This window comes from Coffea arabica, chromosome 5c (assembly GCF_036785885.1).
Source record: "Coffea arabica cultivar ET-39 chromosome 5c, Coffea Arabica ET-39 HiFi, whole genome shotgun sequence".
NCBI classification, from domain to species: Eukaryota; Viridiplantae; Streptophyta; class Magnoliopsida; order Gentianales; family Rubiaceae; genus Coffea; species Coffea arabica.
The window spans coordinates 19109825-19134487 of record NC_092319.1 but is presented as its reverse complement, the minus strand read 5'-3'; the positions used below and the strand labels follow the sequence as shown (position 1 = coordinate 19134487).

The following is a 24663-nucleotide window of genomic DNA, read 5'->3' as shown; positions in this document are numbered from 1 at the left end:
TTTTCTTGATTGTATGGTTTGTTATGAATGATTGATAACATGTAAAATGCGTTCTATGATTGCTAAAACGAGTTTTCTAGGCGAGTGTGTACATTGTCGCACTCGACCTAAATGAATGTGAAATTTACAATGATTGAATGATTATATGTGCATGAATGTAAGCCTGATGGCTGAACTGGGCCCTACTCTTCGTTACCGATCGACTCGAGCTAGAAGCGGACTCGGTCGGGCGATTTGGTAACCCTGGGCGAATGATTGGTATACTCGAGTGTTACCTTGTTGTTGGGTGGAGTCCAGCCAATGTCCAGAAGGGGGTGAAATGAAATGAATGAACGAGTGGTAATGTAAATGAAGGGTTTTACTTACAAAAGAAAAAGCATTTTCAAATGATTGGAGAAATAAGGAAATGAAAGGAGAATGAATGAATGAATGGCTCCATGTGAGCACGTATCCTTTTAATGAATATGTTATTATCGCTTTACATTGTAATTGTTTCTTGAAGTATTGGTTATCTATGGTTAATGCATTGGACTTATTGTTTGATTATGTGTTTGGAACCTCACTGAGCTTTTAGCTCATTCCTTTAGTTTTGTTTTCCTAGTGCCACTCATTCTTTTGTTAGCCCTACATTTATGCTTGGAATTGACATGAAAGTTGAAAGGTTACCTTATGACTTAGAAGGAAGAACACCTACGGGTAACCAAACTTTACTTGTGTGACAGCCCCACCTCCTCCTAAGGCAAACCAGAGGGTTCGGTGGACCGCCTGCCCAACTCTCGCCGGGACTCAGTCGTTCACTTTAGTCCTCAAATAGATTACAATATAAATCTCAAATATACATCAAATTCTCCAATAATTACATGTCATAAGCGAAGCGGAAACAATCCCCAAAAATATTTTATTCCCCTCCACAGGGCTCGTGGCAAAGGAAGGCTTGTAGTACTTATTCATATGACTGGATGGCATATATCTTGTACAGTTTGGATTTGCAATCATTTTACTGTGACAGCCCCACCTCTCCCTAAGGCGAACCAAAAGGTTCGGCCGAACCTTTTGGTTCGCCGTAGGGGGAGGTAGGGCTGTCACAACTTGCGAATAAGGTGTATAGAAATTGCAATATTTGGATTGGTGAGCGGAAATTAGTAGTCGACCTCATAAGTCTATCCATTAATAGGTATGATGTTATTCTAGACATGGATTGGCTAGATTGTTATTATGCTCGGGTAGATTGTAGGATGAAGGTGGTCGAGTTTTGCATACCGGGTGAGGCAACTCTAAAGCTAGACGTGAGGGGTATGTTAGCCTCATCTGCGCTCATTTCGGGAATAAGAGCTAGAAAATTACTTGGTCATGGGGCACGCAGTTATTTAGCTTTTCTAGTTAACGCCCCAGGAGAAAAGGTTAAGCTGGAGGACATGCCGGTGATTAGTGAGTATTCGGACGTATTTCCGGAGGAGTTGGGGTCATTGCCACCTGAAAGAGAAATTGAATTTAAGGTTGACTTAGCACCTGGAACTGCTCCCATTTCGAAAACTCCTTATCGAATGGCACTCGCCGAACTGAAGGAGTTAAAAGTTCAATTGCAAGACTTGCTAGAACGGGGATTCATACATGAGAGTGAGTCACCATGGGGTGCTCCAGTACTATTTGTTTAAAAAAAGGATAGGAGTTTAAGGTTATGCATTGATTATCGAGGTTTGAATGCAATAACCGTTAAGAATAAATGTGAGGACTCGCAAATTCCTTGTATTTTTCCTCAAAAATACCCTTTTATTTGAAAATTAGTATTTATCAAAGGCCACTACCCAAATATTTCACATTAAGTATAGATAAACCTAGAAAATAGGGTTTTCCGCTTCGGTTTCAAGATTTGAGCAAAATTAGGTTTTCGCGATTTTCCGCCGGATGAATTTTCGGTACAGAGTAAGGATTAAATTTGAGGATTAAAAGTGACTTTTAAGTGAGAAATAATATGTGATTGGTAGCAATGATATAAGGTTAGTGAATGGGAAGTAAAAAACCCTAGTACGTGAGTTTTTAAGAAAAACGGCGCGAACCGGCGGGTCCCGCGCACTACCGATTGAACGCACCACTTGACTACCACTTTCTTGCCATACAAGTTTATCACTAATGGAGCAAAATATCTTCCCCCTCTTAGCTCTCCTATTGGCCGAAATTTAAGGCAAAGAAAAAGCAAGGAAAGAGAAAATTTGTGTGGTTGAAGTTGAGCCAAGTGTTAGGCCAACTTGTGGTCACAATTAGTCCTAATCCTCTTGTCTTATTAACACCATATTAGCAGCCTTTCTTCCTCATTTCTGCACCTTCACAGCCGAGCAAGAGAGAGAGAAAAGGGAGAGCAAGAAACAACCATTTTCTTCTTGATTTACACCATCCAAGTGAGAAACAAAAATTTTAAACCGATTAAAGTGAGGGTTGTGAGTTGGGAAGCTTGAGGAACTAAGAAATTTCAAAGGGGGTGAAGTATATCTCTTCCAAGTCTTGTCTTTGAGGTAAAAATTTTATCATGACCCTTGTTCCTTTAAATTTTGGGTTTAAGATGTTATTTAGATCATGTTGTAGCTTGATTACAAGATAAACAAGATGTTGTGATGATTCTTGGAGGTTTTCCCCTTTTTATTTCATGAACTAGGGCTTGATGAAATTCTGCCCAACTTGTTGTATGATGCTTGTATGTTACAATTAATGTTGTATAAGATGTTTTGGTAGTGTGAGAAGAGAGAAATTGGGGAAAGTTGCACTAAAAACTACAAATTTCAGATTTCTGGAAATTCTAGCTTACATTCTGTCCGAATTTGTATCTGTGTGTTAGAGGCCGAATTGGCCTTGGGTCAAAGAAGGAAAGTTGTAGAGAATGGTATTTTGTAGGTACCTGTAAAAGTTCAGCTCAATCGGAGCAACGTAGGTCGTGAAAAGTCCAAAATACCCTTACTGTTTTAAGTATTTCCTAAGCAGTCCGTGTGATCAGTTAAGTCCAGTTTATCCCATTTTTTTGACTAGGATCCATTATGATTTAGTGTTTTACCAAAACATGAAAGTTGTAGTGTTCTGAATTAGATTTCAAATGCCTCTAAGAACACCTGATTCGGACTTGTGTACTCTGAGTTATGTCCATTACAGTGTTCTGCGTTTAAACAGCCGACGAATTGGTTTCTGGTTTAGTAATTCGAGAATTTGACCAAGTTACATTAGAAACTGGACTAAGTGACCTTCATTAACATTGTAGCCCTGAGTCTTAGCTTCGAAATGGAATAGGTTGCGTCTTAATCCGATAAGCGTAGCCTCGGATAAGTTATTTCCGCTTTCATACGTCAAATCTGTCTTTTGCTAAATTGAATTTCTGCACTTGTTATTACTGTATTTCTTATTCTTATGATATTGTGAGCCTATGGAACGGCTCTTGACTTGAATTGCTTATGTGTGATGTTGGGTTGTGGTTGAGGAAAAATAATGAAGCCAAAATGGCTGGAAAATTAGGTAAACACAAAGGGCGTGCTGCCCAAATTTTCGCCCGAGGGCTAGGTTTCTATTTGAACTTGTATACCTTTGTTAGGCCAATACCATGACCGGTTTTCCATTTTAAAACATGATTTTTCATCCTTGGGTTCAAACGACCCTCTTCTTACTTGAAAGTCATCTTTACACGTTTTACTCTTAATTAGTCGGGTTTCTTTGTTTCCCTTAAATGTTTTGCTCGATAAACTATAATAATGTTCTCTTGTTCAACCTTAGGTTTCATTGGTGATTAAGGGTAATATCCGGAAGGATATTTTGCACGATATTTTGCATTTCTAGGTGAGTGTTCCTTATTTGATTCTATGGCTTGTTGTTATCATTTGCTAATGTGTTAAGTGCTTTTAATGATTTCCAAAACGAGCTTTCTAGGCGAGTGTGTACTTTATCGCACTCGACCTAAATAACTGTGCAATTTTCAAGGATTTAATGATTGAAATGTTACTTGCGCATGAATGTAAGCCTTTTGGGCTGAACTGGCCATTGCCCCTTGTTACCGGTCGTCTCGAGCCAGAAACGGACTCGGTCGGGCGATTAGGGACTTGGGTGAACGTTTGGTATACTCGAGTATTACCCTGTAGGTTGGTGGAGACTGGCCAACGGCCAGGACGGGGGTGAATGAATGAATGAATGAACGAACGAACGAACGAGGGTTTATTGATAAACGAAAAATGCATTTTCAAATGATTGGAGGAATAAGGGGAAATGTCAGGAGGACGAATGAACGAAATAACGAATTGCTCCTTGTGAGCCGTATCCTTTTAATGAATGTGTTACTATCGCTTTCCATTGTAAATGTTTCTTGAATTATTGATACTCCATGTTTAATGTATTGGATTGATTATCTGATTATGTCTTCGGAACCTCACTGGGCTTTTAGCTCATTCCTTTAGTTTTGTTTTCCTTACAGGGGAAGGCGAGCGAGGACGTGAGCTTGAGATAGACTAGCCAATCTCGTTTTGTTTCTTTTGTTTCTTTTGTAGTGGTTCTCGCCTAGTGCTTGGCACGGGCTGGACGTATGAAGGATTGAGAACCCTTGTATATTTGATGTTTATATTCGCTTTTGGGTTGACAATGTATATAAGTTCCGCTTTAAGTTTGGATCAATGCCCTATTTATTCTAGTGATTTATTTCAATTTTTAATTGAGGACTGTAGCGAACGACTGAGTCCCGGCGAGAGCTGGGCAGGCGGCCCGCCGAACCCTCTGGTACGCCTTAGGGGGAGGTGGGGTCGTTACAAGTGGTATCAGAGCTTAGGCTTCAGATCTCTGTAGTGTATCCTAGATTAAAGATTAGGATACCGGACTGTGGGATTTGATTGGACTTGAAAGTTAAGCGATTGAGGGATAAAACTTATAGCTGCTTCACGTGGTTTCTACGTGGAGTGACCCTGGACTAAGTGGTGAAAAAGTATGAGGGACTAAGTGAAGCTATGAATTGCGAATGTTATAGGCCTTAAATCTTTCTCATGGTATCTGAAGACCATAGATAGGTATGTCAGGTAGGAATTCCGATTGTAGATAGTTTACTCTTGAGACTGCAGCTCGAGATGTGAATTATCTTCTTTCGGATTCTCGTGCCTGAGTACTCTATAGTTGAGGTGCTGCTAAATACTTGAGACTTGTATTTTGGGAACATGAACAGGCTTTGTCTGACTAGAATGAGCACAAGAGGTCAGGGACATCTAGTTTGGATAGTAAATGACGTGAGAGACCAGACAGGCTGATACTGGTGCGACTTCACCTTTTCCTTTTGATTTACCTGTATATTGTTACTACATGACGTTAGTATACCTGTATGTACATGGTTATCTGTCCAACTTGATATGTATTTGTGTATTTGCTTATCCATCTTTTTGGTATGGCGTGTTATGTGGGTATATGTTTATTTGAATATTTGGTGCCCTCAATAGTTACTTTAGTAACCTTATCGTGTTTATTTACTAAATTACCTTTTGGGGGAAAAGAAAAGAGAGGGAAAACATATATATGGACGGGAGACGTAGCCGTGGACGTGGACGTGGCCGTGGGAATGAACGAGCTCAAGAGCCAAGAGAGGAAAGAGAAACAACATCTGCACAAGAGCAAGGAACGAGGGTTGAAGCCGAAGACCAAATGGCAACGGTAATGCAACAAATGACAGATATCTTGGCAAGACTGGTGGATCAACAAGGCCAAATGGCCGTGAATCAACCCCGGAACCCTGAAATCGGAGAAGATAAGGCTCTTGAGAGGTTTCAGAAGTTTACTCCTCCGAAATTTCTTGGAGGATCTGATCCAGATATAGCCGAACAATGGTTAGAGACCATGATTAATATTTTCACCGTCTTGAACTACACCGAGCAAAGACAAGTAAACTTTGCGGTGTTCCAATTTGAAGGATCGGCCCGAGCGTGGTGGAACGTTATTAAAGCAAAATGGGAAAGAGAACAGACCGTATGGACATGGACGAATTTCATAAGGGAATTTAACGAGAAATACCTCCCTCCTTTAGTTCAAGAGAGGAGAGAGGAAGAGTTTATTGGACTACGCCAGGGAACGTTAAGTGTGGCCGAATATGAAACGAAATTTACGAAACTATCCAAGTTTGCTTCTGAATTGGTGGCCACAGAACGGCGAAGAGTAAGACGGTTTATACAAGGATTAAATTTGGGACTCCAAGAAGCATTAGCGGCAGTACAAGTGAATACGTTTACGGAGGCCCTTGAGAAAGCTCAAAGAATCGAGACTGCAAAGGCACAAATAAAAGCTTCCCAGACCCAGAAAAGGAGTGCATCGAGTAGTGTAGTGGAGGAATTAAGTGAAGCGAGAGTCCCTTCCAAAGTGCAAAAAGTGAACTTTTTGTCCCACCCACCATGGACATTAGGGGCGATAAGTGAAGGATCTACAAAAGAAAGCCAAATCAGATTTGGGAAAAGTTTTCAAGAAAGCCAAAAGATGGCTTCTCACGTGGTCTGTGGGTACTGTGGAAAGGCAAATCATGTCGAAAGCGATTGTTGGAGAAAGGGGCGGAAATGTTTAATCTGCGGAAGTGGCGATCATCAAGTTAGCAACTGTCCGAGGAGACAGTCACGTGAAAGCAATACTCTACAACTGGATGGAGCTAAATCACAAGTGAATGAAGGAGGGAAACGAACTAGCGGACCGGCAAAGGTTTATGCTTTAGACAACCGACAAGTTCCGGACTCGTCTGAGGCAACTGAAGGTAAAATTTCGAGGACGAAATTTTTTTAAGGGGGAGAGAATGTGAGGACTCGCAAATTCCTTGTATTTTTCCTCAAAAATACCCTTTTATTTGAAAATTAGTATTTATCAAAGGCCACTACCCAAATATTTCACATTAAGTATAGATAAACCTAGAAAATAGGGTTTTCCGCTTCGGTTTCAAGATTTGAGCAAAATTAGGTTTTCGCGATTTTCCGCCGGATGAATTTTCGGTACAGAGTAAGGATTAAATTTGAGGATTAAAAGTGACTTTTAAGTGAGAAATAATATGTGATTGGTAGCAATGATATAAGGTTAGTGAATGGGAAGTAAAAAACCCTAGTACGTGAGTTTTTAAGAAAAACGGCGCGAACCGGCGGGTCCCGCGCACTACCGATTGAACGCACCACTTGACTACCACTTTCTTGCCATACAAGTTTATCACTAATGGAGCAAAATATCTTCCCCCTCTTAGCTCTCCTATTGGCCGAAATTTAAGGCAAAGAAAAAGCAAGGAAAGAGAAAATTTGTGTGGTTGAAGTTGAGCCAAGTGTTAGGCCAACTTGTGGTCACAATTAGTCCTAATCCTCTTGTCTTATTAACACCATATTAGCAGCCTTTCTTCCTCATTTCTGCACCTTCACAGCCGAGCAAGAGAGAGAGAAAAGGGAGAGCAAGAAACAACCATTTTCTTCTTGATTTACACCATCCAAGTGAGAAACAAAAATTTTAAACCGATTAAAGTGAGGGTTGTGAGTTGGGAAGCTTGAGGAACTAAGAAATTTCAAAGGGGGTGAAGTATATCTCTTCCAAGTCTTGTCTTTGAGGTAAAAATTTTATCATGACCCTTGTTCCTTTAAATTTTGGGTTTAAGATGTTATTTAGATCATGTTGTAGCTTGATTACAAGATAAACAAGATGTTGTGATGATTCTTGGAGGTTTTCCCCTTTTTATTTCATGAACTAGGGCTTGATGAAATTCTGCCCAACTTGTTGTATGATGCTTGTATGTTACAATTAATGTTGTATAAGATGTTTTGGTAGTGTGAGAAGAGAGAAATTGGGGAAAGTTGCACTAAAAACTACAAATTTCAGATTTCTGGAAATTCTAGCTTACATTCTGTCCGAATTTGTATCTGTGTGTTAGAGGCCGAATTGGCCTTGGGTCAAAGAAGGAAAGTTGTAGAGAATGGTATTTTGTAGGAACCTGTAAAATTTCAGCTCAATCGGAGCAACGTAGGTCGTGAAAAATCCAAAATACCCTTACTGTTTTAAGTATTTCCTAAGCAGTCCGTGTGATCAGTTAAGTCCAGTTTATCCCATTTTTTTGACTAGGATCCATTATGATTTAGTGTTTTACCAAAACATGAAAGTTGTAGTGTTCTGAATTAGATTTCAAATGCCTCTAAGAACACCTGATTCGGACTTGTGTACTCTGAGTTATGTCCATTACAGTGTTCTGCGTTTAAACAGCCGACGAATTGGTTTCTGGTTTAGTAATTCGAGAATTTGACCAAGTTACATTAGAAACTGGACTAAGTGACCTTCATTAACATTGTATCCCTGAGTCTTAGCTTCGAAACGGAATAGGTTGCGTCTTAATCCGATAAGCGTAGCCTCGGATAAGTTATTTCCGCTTTCATACGTCAAATCTGTCTTTTGCTAAATTGAATTTCTGCACTTGTTATTACTGTATTTCTTATTCTTATGATATTGTGAGCCTATGGAACGGCTCTTGACTTGAATTGCTTATGTGTGATGTTGGGTTGTGGTTGAGGAAAAATAATGAAGCCAAAATGGCTGGAAAATTAGGTAAACACAAAGGGCGTGCTGCCCAAATTTTCGCCCGAGGGCTAGGTTTCTATTTGAACTTGTATACCTTTGTTAGGCCAATACCATGACCGGTTTTCCATTTTAAAACATGATTTTTCATCCTTGGGTTCAAACGACCCTCTTCTTACTTGAAAGTCATCTTTACACGTTTTACTCTTAATTAGTCGGGTTTCTTTGTTTCCCTTAAATGTTTTGCTCGATAAACTATAATAATGTTCTCTTGTTCAACCTTAGGTTTCATTGGTGATTAAGGGTAATATCCGGAAGGATATTTTGCATGATATTTTGCATTTCTAGGTGAGTGTTCCTTATTTGATTCTATGGCTTGTTGTTATCATTTGCTAATGTGTTAAGTGCTTTTAATGATTTCCAAAACGAGCTTTCTAGGCGAGTGTGTACTTTATCGCACTCGACCTAAATAACTGTGCAATTTTCAAGGATTTAATGATTGAAATGTTACTTGCGCATGAATGTAAGCCTTTTGGGCTGAACTGGCCATTGCCCCTTGTTACCGGTCGTCTCGAGCCAGAAACGGACTCGGTCGGGCGATTAGGGACTTGGGTGAACGTTTGGTATACTCGAGTATTACCCTGTAGGTTGGTGGAGACTGGCCAACGGCCAGGACGGGGGTGAATGAATGAATGAATGAACGAACGAACGAACGAGGGTTTATTGATAAACGAAAAATGCATTTTCAAATGATTGGAGGAATAAGGGGAAATGTCAGGAGGACGAATGAACGAAATAACGAATTGCTCCTTGTGAGCCGTATCCTTTTAATGAATGTGTTACTATCGCTTTCCATTGTAAATGTTTCTTGAATTATTGATACTCCATGTTTAATGTATTGGATTGATTATCTGATTATGTCTTCGGAACCTCACTGGGCTTTTAGCTCATTCCTTTAGTTTTGTTTTCCTTACAGGGGAAGGCGAGCGAGGACGTGAGCTTGAGATAGACTAGCCAATCTCGTTTTGTTTCTTTTGTTTCTTTTGTAGTGGTTCTCGCCTAGTGCTTGGCACGGGCTGGACGTATGAAGGATTGAGAACCCTTGTATATTTGATGTTTATATTCGCTTTTGGGTTGACAATGTATATAAGTTCCGCTTTAAGTTTGGATCAATGCCCTATTTATTCTAGTGATTTATTTCAATTTTTAATTGAGGACTGTAGCGAACGACTGAGTCCCGGCGAGAGCTGGGCAGGCGGCCCGCCGAACCCTCTGGTACGCCTTAGGGGGAGGTGGGGTCGTTACAATAAATATCCTTTGCCCCACATCGATGAGTTGTTTGATCAATTACAAAGGGCGGTGGTGTTCTCTAAGTTGGATCTTCGACAAGGGTATTATCAATTGAGAATCAGAAAGAAGGATGTGCTAAAAAAGGCATTTAACACTCGATTTAGGCATTTCGAGTTTGTAATAATGCCTTTTGGCTTAACTAATGCCCCAGCGGTGTTCATGGATTTAATGCATCGAGTGTTTAAACCCTATTTGGATAAGTTCGTGGTGGTGTTCATTGATGATATCCTAGTGTATTCGAAGACAAGGGAGGAGCATGAGCAACACTTGAGGATAGTATTACAAATCCTAAGAGAGCACCAGTTGTTTGCTAAATTTAGCAAGTGGCGTTCCTAGGCTATATAATTTCAAAAGATGGACTCACTGTGAATCCGGCCAAAGTGGAAGCTATAGCTAAATGGAAACGGCTAGAGAATCCTACTGAAATACGAAGTTTTTTGGGTCTAGCGGGGTATTACCGCTGATTTATAAAGAATTTCTCAAGAATTGCGGGACCCCTAACGAACTTGACAAAGAAACAAGGAAAGTACATTTGGGATGCCAAGGGTGAAAGTAGTTTTCAAGAGCTTAAGAGGCAATTGACCATGGCTCTAGTGTTGGCTTTGCCCAATGGGAAGGATAGCTATACGGTTTATACCGATGCTTCAAGAGAGGGGTTAAGGTATGTTTTGATGCAAAATAGGAATGTGATTGCCTACGCATCTCGGAAGTTAAAGCCTCATGAGCAAAACTATCCAACCCATGACTTAGAGCTTGCAGCTATTGTGTTTGCTTTGAAGAAATGGTGGCATTACTTATACGGGGTGACATTTGAGGTATACATGGATCGTAAGAGCCATAAGTATCTATTTTCCCAGAAGGAGCTAAACCTAAGGCAACGTCGGTGGGTGGAGTTCTTAGAAGACTATGATTGTACAATTAATTACCATCCAGGAAGAGGCCAACGTTGTAGCAGATGCTTTAAGTCGAAAGGCTCAACTAGCAAGTTCAATGATGGGAGAGTGGTGCTTGTTAGAGGATGTATGTGAATGGAACCCGCGTCTGGAGCCACAGAAAGTTATTTTTGGAAATATTGAGGTGAAATCGACACTGTTGGATCGGATTAAAGAGAGCCAAATGAAAGAACCGACGGCGCAAAAGTGGGTAGAAAGAGTGAAGAAAGGGGAATTGCCTAACTTTAACCTAAGTCCTGATGGGATTTTAAGGTTTCGAAATCGCCTTGTTGTGCCTAGGGATGAAGAATTAAATAGGGAAATTTTGGAGGAATCCCACCATTCTAGGTATACGGTGCATCTAGATAGTGGTAAAATGTATCAGGATCTCAAAAGTCTATATTAGTGGGATAATATGAAGGCGGAGATTGCCCAGTTTGTACAAAAGTGTCTTACGTGCCAACAGGTAAAGGCTGAACATAAAAAACCGTCGGGTCTGTTACAACCTTTAGAGATCCCTGAATGGAAGTGGGAGCATATAACGATGGATTTTGTATCAAGGTTGCCACGAACTCAAAAAGGGCATGATGCGGTTTGGGTGATAGTGGACCGATTATGTGACTCCCCCACTTCTCCCTAAGGCGAACCAAAGGGTATCCGCGGGACGCCTGCCCAACTCTCGCCAGGACTCAAGACAATTCCCGTTCAAGCTCAATGAAATACCAGCCATCACGATGATATAAGTAAGAAAGGGAGGTCACTCCCATAAATAACATTCAAACTTACATCACGAGTTCCGAAATATGTCAAGTACCCAATCCTTATATCAAGTTCTCAAAATATACAATAATCTAGAGTTTAGGCAAGTACATTGAAAAACCCAAATACAAAAGTACATTCGAAAGGGGTTTCTTCGAGGTCCATTCCAAATCCTTTCCTGTTAAGAAAAACAAATCTACAGGGTGAGCAAAACGCTCGTGAGGCCAAGAATGTGAGAACCCTCACTTTAAAATATAATTTTCCTAAACTACAAGCCTTGTCCTAAGATTTAAACCACTCATTATATGCCCTAGCATTGTATTTTATATGTATTACAACAATTCCCTTGTATTCACCCTCACTTTAAAACACAATTTTTTTTCTTATTCTAAGACTTAGATCACTTATAAGATGCCCTTGCATCATATTTCCTATGTGTTTTACATTTCCCATGCATTACAATTCATTTACTTTTATTTGAATTAAAATAATTTCTTGAGTTGGTTTTAAATAATTCACCACTTGTATTTTACCAAGTGTTCTTTTATTAGTGGTAGGGACTTTACATGAAGGATTAGAGGTGTTAAATATGTATTGGTACATTTGGAAAGGTTAAAATACCATTAGTCAAAGATTAAGGGAGAATTGGACAAGAATGGGGCCAAGTGGCAAAACCCTAGCCAAGTATTTTGTTTAACCCAAGATTAGAAGATTATTTAAACTAGCCTAAGCCATTTTTTCTCTCATGATGGCCGGCCCTCTTGAAGCTTAGAGAGGAAGAGAGAAACTCCATTTTCTTGCTTTCTAAACTTAGTTTGATCTTGAGAGAAAAATCAAAGAGAAAGATCTTGAGTTAGTGAGAAACTTTCCTCCAACCTTAAGTGTTTGATTCAAGCTTGAAGCTCTCATTTTAGTGGATTGGTTTGGTGATTCAAGTTACCTACAAGAGACGTAAATATTCTTTAAATGATGGTTTTATGGTGTTTTATCATGTACTTGAAGTTTTAATGGCAATATAAAAGTTGTTTGGTTGAGATTTGGGGTTAATCTATTGAATTAAACAAGTAGAAGATGAGTTAGTTTTTATACCTACCAAGTGTTTGATGAAATGTTTGGATCTTGTTCATGTTTGTTTATGAGGTATTAACATGTTTTAAACCTCTTTCAAGTTAGATCTACCACTTGATGTGTTGTTTAAATGGAAATCATGAAAGGGATGAAAGTTAGATGAACATGTAAACTTGTGGACTGTTTTCATCCTCTTTGCTGACCGGCATGAGAAGAAGGGTTTCATCTTGATTTTTGTGGTTTATTTACACCTTAATCATGCCCAAGAAACTTGGCTAGAGAATGGTTAAGCTCATGTGTGAATTGGAATGAAATTTGAGTAAGGAAAGTAGTGGTTTGGTCTATATAGTGGACTGGTTTGGTTTTCTTGAAGGCTAGGCTGCTATGGTTATTTATTTCATGTTGAGGTGTTATATTTTGAACTCCAATTGTCCTAGGTGTGATGTGACCCCCTGTATATGAACATTTGAGGACTGATTTGGGTGAATTTGGACTAAAACAAATGAAGATAGCACCAAGAACCAATGTAGTTTTGCTTGCGGTTAGGGCTGATCTAGAGTTGGAAAAACAGCCATTGTCCGAGCTACTGGTACAGGTAGGAGATGGGCTAGAGTGTGTAATTGCTACCGTTTGAAATCCCTTCGAGTCTAGTTTCCAACGCCGCCGACGGAACCTAATTCCAACCTTCCTACAGTGAGATATAACTGTTTTACCAAGACTGCGCGGGCAAGACTGTTTTACGCGCGAAGAACGATTTAACCTAGAATGAAACTTTTCTTTTGCCCAACTTTCATGCACTTATTGAACTTGTTTTCTCATGAACTTTTACTACATTTTGGGCCTAATTTACATGATGAATTGAGTGACTTTAACCGCTCACTTGGTCTCTTAATGAGCCTACGATTGAGTAGGAAATGAACCTAATATGTTAACGATTTCACTCGTTGCCCTAGGATTGGGAAACGAAGGTGGTCATAATTGAAATATTTGACGTTTGACTACTGCATTACTTGATAGGTGAGTGTTCCACTACTTGCTACCCGTTATGTGAAATATCTGAATATCTGAAATACTTGATTTATGACTGTTGGAGCCAAATACTGTTTTGATAAAATGGAGGCGAGCATGTATTGTATCGCACTCGACCTCCCTTGTTTTCCAATGAGGTTCTGTATACTGTTATTATGAGATGAGATTTCGCTATATACATGACTGTGTTTGAGTTGTTTGGGTGATATCCCATCAACTACTGCTACTGTTTGGGTACCCAACCTCTTAGGTGAGTCGGTTGTATCGAGCCAGCAAGGGCTTGGTCGAGAAGGCCGATAAACCTTGGGGACTGATGTTTGGAGGTCCCTGGTGAAGTGTAGCCATTGAGCTTGCTTGTTGTATTGCCCAGCACCACCAGTGGTAAAATCCTGAACTTGATCCTGTTTTTTTGAAATCTTGGATTCCTGGTATACTCGAGTATTACCAAACTACTGTTTGTCGCGTGCGGGGTAAGGGGTTGATTGGTGGACGGAGATTGGTGAAAGCAGTGTTCTACGCACTTGCATTCTATGAATATAAATGTTGACGGAGAGTCAACGGATCCAGTTATGATCAAGCTCCAGTGGTTATTGGCTTTTGAAAGCCACCCATATCCTTGAATTGAACTGTGATTAAATTACTGTCTTACTGTACTCGTTTTACTTGGAACCTCATTTACCCCGCTCCCTTTGTTTTTCTTAATAGATCGGGGATGGATTTGATCAAGACCTTTCTTAACTTTACATTGTTTTGGACTTGTATTTGAGATTGTAACTTTTGCTTAAGTAGACCTTACTTTTGACTTTTGTAAGCTTAAACCTATAAGTTTGACTCTTGTTATGTAAGTTGACTTTTGGCTATATGTATACTAAGCTTTTGGAGAATTGGTGAAGTGATTATGTTTTATTTTGGTTACACTACCTTGCATGGAAGATGTTTCATCTGCCTCATTTGAGTTATTAGTACTTTGATCGACTGAGCTTCGACGAGAGTTGGGCAGGCAGTCCGCTGATACCCTAGGATTCGCCCTAGGGAGAGGTGAGGCTGTCACAGTTGGTATCAGAGCTCGGGTATCAGATCTTTGTAGTGTATCCTAGATTTAAAAGTTTAGGATGCCAGCCTGCGGCATTTGGTTTGAAAGTTGAGTGACCGCTAGTAGGGATAAAGATTAGAGCCTAGGTTTGAATTGACCTAAGTGAATTAGAAATTTTCGACTTGAGGATTATATTTGATTATTTCCTTTAAGAGTACTTAAGTTTATCTACACTTTGTGTAGGATGGACAGGTCTAGTGGCCCTAGCGATAGACCAGTGGGTGAGACGTCCCGCGAGGACTTACCAATGATTAGACACTAGATTAGGCTCGGAGGAGCTAGAGCCTATTGGAGCCCATCTAACCACTATGGGCGTTGCGAGTGTCAGCATATTTACACTTATTCTAATGAAGTAGTTCTGGCCGTTGTGAAAGAGCAGAAGGTCCTAGCGAGGGACAATACTAGGCTTGGAGTTGAAGTGAATTACCTGAAGAAAACTATTAAGAAGCAAGCCGAGCGGATTAAGGAGCTTGAGTATGATGTGGTCAAGGGCCGAGATAGGGTTGATGACCTGTGCACGCAGCTTGGAGAAGCTCAGGAGCACATGGTTAAGAGGGCCATGAAAGTGAGGAATAGAGCTGAATCGATTCTGAATATTTGTGATGACTTACTTTGAGATGTGAGTGATAAGGCTTTCTACATTGGAGGCGAGGCAGGAGTTGAACTTGCCCAGGCTGAGGGGTTAGCTAGTCCCGCGGCGAACTAAGCCTTTACTTCTAGGCTACTATTTCGGGTGATTTTGACTACTGTACATAGAGAGGATAGGGGATGTGGTGAGTCGGTAGTTGTACTACTTTCTTTTGGCCACTTGCACAAGGTTTTTACTTAATATGACCGTGTGACAGCCCCACCTCTCCCTAGGGCGAACCTTAGGGTATCAGCGGATTGCCTGTCCAACTCTCGCCGGGACTCAGTCGATCAAAGAACTAGCAATTCAAAATAACTAGTGAAATAACTTCAAATTAAATTGTACAAACCCTAATGGCACATAACCGTTAACCAACTTTCCAAACTTAATACGGCAAGCTAAGAGTCACATTTACCACTCCATACTACAATTACATAACATAAGTCAAACTTATAAATTCAAGCTTACAAAAGTAAAAGGTAAAGTCATCTTAACAAAAGGTTACAAGTTCAAGCAAAACAAAACTAAGAAAGCTCTCGACCATTAGTCCGTCCCCGATTTGTTAAGGAAAACAAAGGGAGTGGGGTGAGCTAAAGCTCAGTGAGGTTCCATGTAAAGCAAGTAAACACATAGCCAAATTAAGGCATAAAATAACTAAATAAATACCTTATGATACAATAACAATTAAACACAGTTCGATTCAAGGATACGGGTGGCTTTCAAAAGCCAAAATCCCCTTGAGCTTGATCATAAATGTCTCCGTTGACTCTCCGTCAACACTTGTATACACAGAATATCAAGTCCCTAGAACACCACTTTCACCTGTCTCCGTCCACCAATCAACCCCCTACCCGGCCCGCACCCCATAAACAGTAGTTAGGTAATATTCGAGTATACCGATTTCCAGTGTACAATAAACAGTCCTCAAGGTTTATCGACATTTTTGACCAAGCCCTTGCTGGCTCGATACGACCGACTCACCTATGAGGTTGGGTACCCAAACAGTAACAGTAGTTGATGGGATATTACCCAAACAACTCAAACATAGGCATTCATAGAGATATCACCTCTCATGATAACAATATATATATAACTTCAGTGAAAACAAGAGAGATCGGGTGTGGTAATATACACACTCGCCTCCATTTTATCAAAACAGTGTTTCGTTCCAACAGTTATCAATCAAGTATTTCAGATATTTCTTATAACAGGTAGCAGGTAGTAGAACACTCACTTGTCAAGCAAAAGTAGCAATCGATGTCAAACGTCTCAGTTACGATCACCTTCGTTTCCCAAACCTAGGGCAACGAGTGAAATCGTTAACAATTAGATTCATGTCCCATCAAGTTAGGCTCATTAAGAGACCAAGTGTCGCGCCCCATTTTGGAAATAAAATAAATTAAAGACAAGTTTAGAAAAATGGCTTTTGATTCAATTTTTGATTAAAAAAATGAATTTTTAATTTAAAAAAAATGAAAAATATGGGTCTAAATGGGATTTGAAAATGCGACGATTTGACCCAAAATATAGTTTAAAAAGGGTTTTTGAGTGAAAAATAGAGTCGCCACTTGGTATTGAGTTGAGGTGTACCAAGTCACCTAAAAATGAATTTTAAAGGAAAAAGTAGAAAACCCTTTATAAACGACTCCAAGTCTACGAAAATCAGAGAAAAAGATTCGGGAGTCACATTTGAAGAAAGGGAAGGCAAGGATAAGAATCCAAGGCACCCTTTCAACCTAGCCAACGCTAGTTGCGTGATTTAGTCAAAGATTTTCTTATTTTAACCTAAAGATTTATCACATTTAGATGTTCTATATGAATGCATACCCTAGACCTAGGAGAGTGTCGGAGGGTCGAAATGTATCTTCAAAGCTTACTTGGTACCAATCACATTAATTGTGACGCCCAATAAAGACTCTTCGAAGAGGTCACAAATAATGCAAGTCATGAGACTCGAAAGAAAAGAAAAAGTAAAGAAAATAATAATATACAAATGTGTATGACCTAAAGGAATGCATCATAATGGGTGCGGGGGACTTATACTCGTGACTTTCAATGTTCCCTTTAATAGAGGGAATACGACCGTGCTAAGGCTAGAGAAGCCAAACTCGTCCATATCCCATATCCAAGGGGTAACTTTGTGACGACCCCACTTCTCCCAAGGGCGAACCCAAGGGTATCGGCAGGACGCCTGCCTAGCTCGCGCCAGGGCTTGAAACACAAAGCTAATAAAACTATATTAAACCACAAGAGAACTATTCATAATATATACAACCGTCAAAAGTTCTATTTACATCTTCAAAAGTATCGAGTCAAACCACTCTAATACACTATAACCACAATCAGCATAAGATAGACCCTAAGGAGGGTCCTTATACAAACCACCAAAACAAAAACAAACATACTAACTGTCGGACTATTACAATCAAACCTAACTATACTAGTGTATGCGCCAAAAGTCCCCGCGTCGGCCCCTGCTAAGGAAAACAAAAGGAAAGGGGTAAGCTATATGCTTAGTAAGTAAACAGGGGCGAAAGCATAAATTTCACGTAACAACAGTTACACAGTAAGAGTAAAGAAAAAGCAGAAAAGTAACATCATATAATAAGGATACAGGTGGCTCCAAAGCCAGATCGTTTGCCATGCGTGACCTCCTGCCGACACCCCGTCGACCACAAATAATGGTCCGTAGAACTTCACTTGTACTCCCACCGTACACCTTATCACCCTCTCTGGCCAGACACCTCACAAACTTGCTCGAGCGAACGAAATTGAGCTTGGTTCACAAGCTCGGGTCACAAACTTGGTCCACATAATCGGTGAACCAGATTCACAAACTTGGTGACCTCAAACCAGGTTGGACTGACTTCGACCAAGCCCTAACCAGCTCGAATAGTCCATCTAGGTCATGAGATCGGGCCCCAAACTCACAAACTTCACAAACTTTACTCAAAAGTCACCCCGAGCCACAAGCTCAAGGGGTTTAGTTCCAAAATGATTCGTATACATATGTCATGTACAAATATGTGCGCAAATTAGTGTTTAGGTCGAGTGCGATAAAGTACACCCTCGCCTAGGTACCCTTTTCATACATATCGAAACACATAAGCAACTAACACATAAGAGCGGCCTGAATACTTACTCAACGAACAAAAGAGCAAAAATTTGAAATTTGTGCCACGAAGAGTAGCTAGTAGGCCCCACCGGCTCCACCTAACTCACCACCGTCTGAAATAGAAGATTGCGTCACATAATATCATAAACGGCTACTAACATACTTAAAACAAGCAAAACGGCAAAATCGGCACATACGAGTGTGGAAACGGCATACGGAAATCGAAAATGGTAACCTAATCGCTTTGCCGTCAAAACTGTTTTGAGTCTAATTGAGGCTACGAGTGTCGGATCAAGGTACATAAGGTACCGTTCTGAAGCTAAGAGGAAGGGTTACAATTTTTATGAAGACACCTCAATTCGGATCTAAACAGAAATAGGTCGAAAGTACAGAAAACCGTTCCAGGAATTCACACTCTAGAGTAACGGACAGGGTATGTTTGCTGGACCGTAACTCCCAGCTCACAAATCCAAATTAGGAAATTCCAAAGGCATTAGAAAGCTGAGACATAAGGATAAAACCTTGATGTTTTGGTCAAGACCTGAATCCACTCAGAACAGAACGAAATTTGAGTGCCAAAGTACCCGTCAGAACTGTCCAGATACAAGGCAGTTCTGATGATCGATCTTGTTTTGGTCATAATAGGAGCTACGGAACTCAGATTTTGACGTACTTTATACCATTTCGAAGCCAAAAACAAGATCTACATTTATTATGAAGGAGTTGACACCCAGATCATATGGGATCAAAACGGAAAAATGCACGGTCAGAGGCTGATTTCAAAACGTAGCACAAACTAATGTCTAAAACAGGCCTGAGTGTTTTGTCTATAACTCAGGATACACTAATTCGTTTGACCTGAAGTTTACAGGAATAATCAGGACTTAAGGAGCTACAATGTTGAAGAAGGAAAATTTGTCCAGTTTTGAGTGTAACAGGGTCAAAAATGCAAGATACTATACCAGAACCGGAAAAAACAGATTCACATAACGCATTCTGCCGTAAACAGCATAACTCAGCCTACTTAAGTCCAAATCCATAAATTCCAAAGCCATCTGAAAGCTTAGAAATAGGGCTACATTTCATCAGAAGATCTTAACAACCAATTCCAAAGCAATTCCAGCCAAAACAACCAATTACAGGAGCAATTCTTACATTCAGGTAAAACCAGGACAGCAAGGGTAATTTCGACTTTTCTCATTCTACTCTACTCCGATTGACCTGAAATTTTGTAGGGACCTCTAAAATATCATTCTCTACAATTTTCATGTTTTAATCTAAGGCCAAATCAGCCTCTAACTATGTACTACAGAACCGGACAGAATGAAGAACAATGAAACCCTAATTTCCCATTTTTCTTCAAAAACAGAAATTTCTTGTAATTATCCACTTTTCCCACCTCCTAGATCCCTTACATACCATTTCCAATCATCATACATAACCACACAATCATATTCATTTTAAAACAGAAAAATCCCCAATAATTACTAAACTTCATCAATTCAACCAAAAATCACAATATAATCCATAAAATTGCATCTTATACCATCACTAAGCATAAATTAAGCATCATTAGAGGAAGGAGAGTGGTTCTTCACAACTCACCTTAGAAACAAGAGAGAGAGAGCAACGAGTCTTCTTAGCTTTCCAAACAACTCCACCAAACCCCACACAAACACTCACTTAAGGTTTTCTATGGAGTAATTTGAAGATTAACCGGTTGGAATGAAAGATTGAGCAAGATTAGAGGCTAGAAAATTGAGAACTTTTCCTTTCTTTTTCCTTGAGAAGAGCCGGCCAAGGAGAGCTTGAAATGAAGATGTTTTTGGTTTATTTGGTCAATTGGTAAGACCATGAATAGTGGTTATAAAGTTGACCCACTCAAATGGTGACACTTGTCACCTCATTAAATGCTTGCCTACCTTTTGTCTCTCTCACACCTATCCACTTAGTACCTCTAAATATCTCATAACACCCGGTAAATTAAACCAGTATCCAAAACTTAACCTAACTGGCCGAATTTTTCCGAACTTACCGCACTAGTGGGTTCCACGTCCGATATCGTTCTTAATTTCTCAAAAACTAACCGATACTAGAAAAATCATCAAAAACCTATATTTACTCATAAAAATTATCTGGGGAAATTTTCTAATAAAGAAAATGTAGAAAAGGCGGGTGATAAATAAAACTCTACTTAAGCTTTCTAATAAATTGTAACACTAGAGGTTTGCTAATCCAGAGTTTGTTAACCATTCCAAGCTTGCTAAACCTTTATAAACTAAAACGAATCCTATATTTACTTATACCAAAACACACACTAGAACACCGAATATAAATTATAGCTCGAACCTACGAATAATAATACCTAAACTAGGGTTTACTCATAAGCAAAGTTAGGGTTTTCAATCTTTACCGAGATTAGGATTTTCTTCTTAGCCCTAACCCTAATTTCACCACGCCGAATAATAAATGACCCTAATATCAACTTACGAACTGACTGGGGCCTCACAAACTTCCTAGTCTAATCAAGCAAATGTACTAACCTAGGTCTAATGCTTAGATGAAATGCAAGTCTAATGTCATGTTTCATACAAAGGGGTAAGTAATATACACATAAGGGAAAATATGGGGGAAGGGATATACGTATAAGGAGGGATGTCATTCAAAAAATGATAAAAGACCCTAAAAGGTGAAAATATGCCTGAGATGAAGTGATTTTATCACATAATCATGATCTAACGTGCGGAGGGTTCCTAAGGGTCTAGCATTGGACTAGCCTTTTACTAACGTTCTCTCACAAGCATTGGACTTGTAAGAGCTCGAAAGGAAGACCATGACTAGCATTGGACTAGCCACGGTAACGTACATTCCATCCACATAATCAGATATAATACTAAAAGCAAATAGGCATGCAAAACACATAGTTTCACATAGCACGTAACACATAAGCATGCTTGTCTAGATGCAGAATCCTAGGGAAAGCAATTAAACACATAGGCATATAGGCACACACAAGCACATAGCACACAAGCCCTATCTATTACAAAAATGGATGCCTACTACAATCTAAAGGGGGGAAGACTTAGAAAAGTAAATCCTAACTATTACATTGGCTAGCTAAAACATGTCTTCAAGAGAGGCGCCAAAACCTGGCTATTACAAATTGGGGTTCAAATGCCTTCAAATGACTTGCCAATTAAAAAGACGAAATAAAAAGAAAGCAAAACAGGCAATTTAAACATAAAATGAAAAGCGAATTAAAGCATGCATATTCACACAAAACACGTAGGAGCACGTAGGAGAAATAAAATCAAGGAGATAGAGGTTACCTCCCTTGCAATGGTAATGAAATGAAGGAAATATTAGCTTCAAAACAATAAAAGGGTCAAGGCACCAATTAAATAGTAAAGTATAAACAAAATCACAAAGATAAGTTAAACCAGCAAATCACCAAATCCTTCCCAATAGCAACTTAAATGTAATCAAAGAATGCATAAGTACAAAGAAAGTAAATTATCAATCCAATTTCTGAAATAGAAAAACTACAAAGGACCCAATAGCAAACATTAGCCAATCATTTAAATTTAATTAAAAATTTTGGGAGCTCAAAGGTCCATAAGTAATGACAAGGTCAAGTAATGGTTCAAATTGCAATACTCTAGGACCTAATTGTGAGAAATCAGAACATAATTGGGTTTTTGTGGCATAGATAGAAGCTAAGGGGAGTAAAGTGCAATTTTTGAGACTTTTTGCATGCATGTATGCAAAAGCTTCATCTGTAACATTGCAACTTCCTTCTCGTTTCATCACACACGGACAAGCCAATCGAATATCAAGATTTCAGATGAAAACAAACAAACGCTACAACTCCCAACATCAGACTCCATTCTAATAATCAAAATACAGCAATCCAAACATTCCAACATGCGAAAAAAATCAGGATAAGACTGCAATTCCCCTTGTGCAAGACTCCTGCCATGGGAGATGAAGGAAAAGAAATGTACGGCTAGCAGGAAACAACTCTGGTTGGTTTTTGCTCACAGGTTTTTATTCACTAGTTTACTCACTGATGGAAACAAAGACATAAAACCATAGTTCAAGTTCCCTTCCCCAACAGATCCGCATAGACAGAAAACGAGTCTTTTGCTACTCCCTTGAACGTTCGGTTCAATTTTTCTGGTGGGTCCTTGAATGCAATCCAAATGTAACTAATGGCCAAACTTGGATCAAAACAAACAAGATCATCCAGTAATCTTTCCATTTTTTAAACACAAAGTCTTATGTTTAAACATGAAAATCCGAGAGAAAGAATATGCGAAAATCTGGAAAAATTTCTGCAACTATTCTATGTTTGCTTTAGCAAATTCACAGATCGCACAAACTCATCTCCAAACTAACGAAATCATGCAACCATACAACCCAACGCTAAACAAATATAGTCAAACAGCAACAGGAGGAAAAACTGCGAAGCTTTGCTGTGCTTTCAACCTCGGCGAACATAACACAAATTAAGCAAACAAAACAATCCCACTGTGACTTATGAACCCAACCCCAAACTCAAACCGAACCTATGAAACATGAAAGGCTATAAGGGACAGCTGAGGTTGGCTTTTGGATGAACAGGAAAAAAAAGAATCTGAGAACAAAAAAAAGGTAAGAACGGAAGAAACCATCAGTCAACTCGGAGGCAAAGACAAAACCAGCAGACAGCAGAAAGATGCAAACCAACAATCAAAGAAAACAGCCTTTAACTATAAGAGATAAGGATGTTACCTTAATCACAAGATGAACCAAGGGGATGACCAAGAAAAAGGGCTCGGATGATTCTGCCAAACCTTCAAAGAAACGTCAATGGGAGAACGATGATGATGATTGTGACAGCCCCACCTTCCCCTAAGGCGAACCAAAGAGGTTAGCGGACTGCCTGCCCAGCTCTCGCCAGGACTAACGGGTCAGTTTACGTCGATCTAATACCTTCCGGAACATACCCACGCGCGCAAACAAGTCAAAGTCACAAAATAAAATAAAATAGAAAAAAAATGGAAAACGCCGATGATGAACAATGCTTGACACGTCAGAATCCGGAGTTCAACCATACATCAATCCAACATATACATACATTGAAATTCAACGTTTACAAGCCAAACGGCATACCAAAATATCCAACTAGTCCATACATGTGCAAATAGTCAATTACAACCAACCATTGTTTGGAACAAAACACTTAGGGTTTCACTCTCAAGGAGCTATTCAAAATACATTTACATGCTCAACTTGACAACCAACTAGCACAACCTTTCCCAAAATAGTCATTTTCCTGTAAGGAAAACAAATGGAACGGAGTGAGCTAAAGCTCAGTGAGTTACTACCACATAAGCAACAAAGAGCATATAGCAAGTCCTTTCAATTAAAGTACACAATTAAGGAATGAAACAAAACGGTAAAAGGATACGGACGGCTCTCAGGAGCCCATTTCCTCGCTTATATTCTTGATCCATTCTCATTGACCCTCCGTCAATGTTAAAAGTACCAAACCGTAGACATCACTTTACTTCCATTCCTTCCACCCAACATACCCCAACCGGGCCCGCACTCCAAGCAGTAACTTTAGGTGATACTCGAGTACACCGGAACCAAGGGTCTCATTACCACAAGATTCCCATTTCAGTCCCCGTGGCTAATCAATTTTCACGACCAAGCCCTCGCTGGCTCGATTCAAGTGACTACCAACGAGGTTGAGCTCAGTAATACAGTAAGGCCGTTGGATATTCGTCCAAACGACACCAAATCAGTTTTTCATGGAAGGAATTCAATGTCTCATATATCAATTGCAGTAATTTCAGTAAACGGTAAACAGTCATGAATGTTATCACAAGGGGTAAGGGCGGTCAAGTACACCCTCACCTCTCTCAATTCCAATAGCCAAGTAAGCCTTCAAGGCATCAAATTCACATATACAAAGCCACATTGTAACAATTAAGTGAGTAGTATACTCACCACTCAAGAAAGTGATGTTTCATGCACCGTCGTTAAACGAACGTCGTGCACCACCGTTACCTCCTAGAACAAGCAAACAAATACAATGAGACTCGATAACGAGTCATAAAGCAATGCCAATCGCAACCCCAATAGGGTTTCATATGCATAGACAAGTAGCATAGATAACCAGAAA

General features: G+C 39.7%; 1 protein-coding gene across 1 annotated transcript; it reads left to right on the top strand.

Moving 5' to 3' along the window:
* The first annotated feature begins 1193 nt into the window (after window positions 1-1193).
* LOC140007233 (uncharacterized) lies at window positions 1194-1655 on the top strand. Its single transcript, XM_072049931.1, has one exon. It carries the CDS (start codon window positions 1194-1196, stop codon window positions 1653-1655), a length of 462 nt encoding a protein of 153 aa, XP_071906032.1.
* Window positions 1656-24663: the final 23008 nt, after the last annotated feature.

Bases quoted from the DNA above. Each gene is read 5' to 3' on its own strand.
- LOC140007233 (XM_072049931.1), top strand. From the start codon at position 1,194: ATGGATTGGCTAGATTGTTATTATGCTCGGGTAGATTGTAGGATGAAG.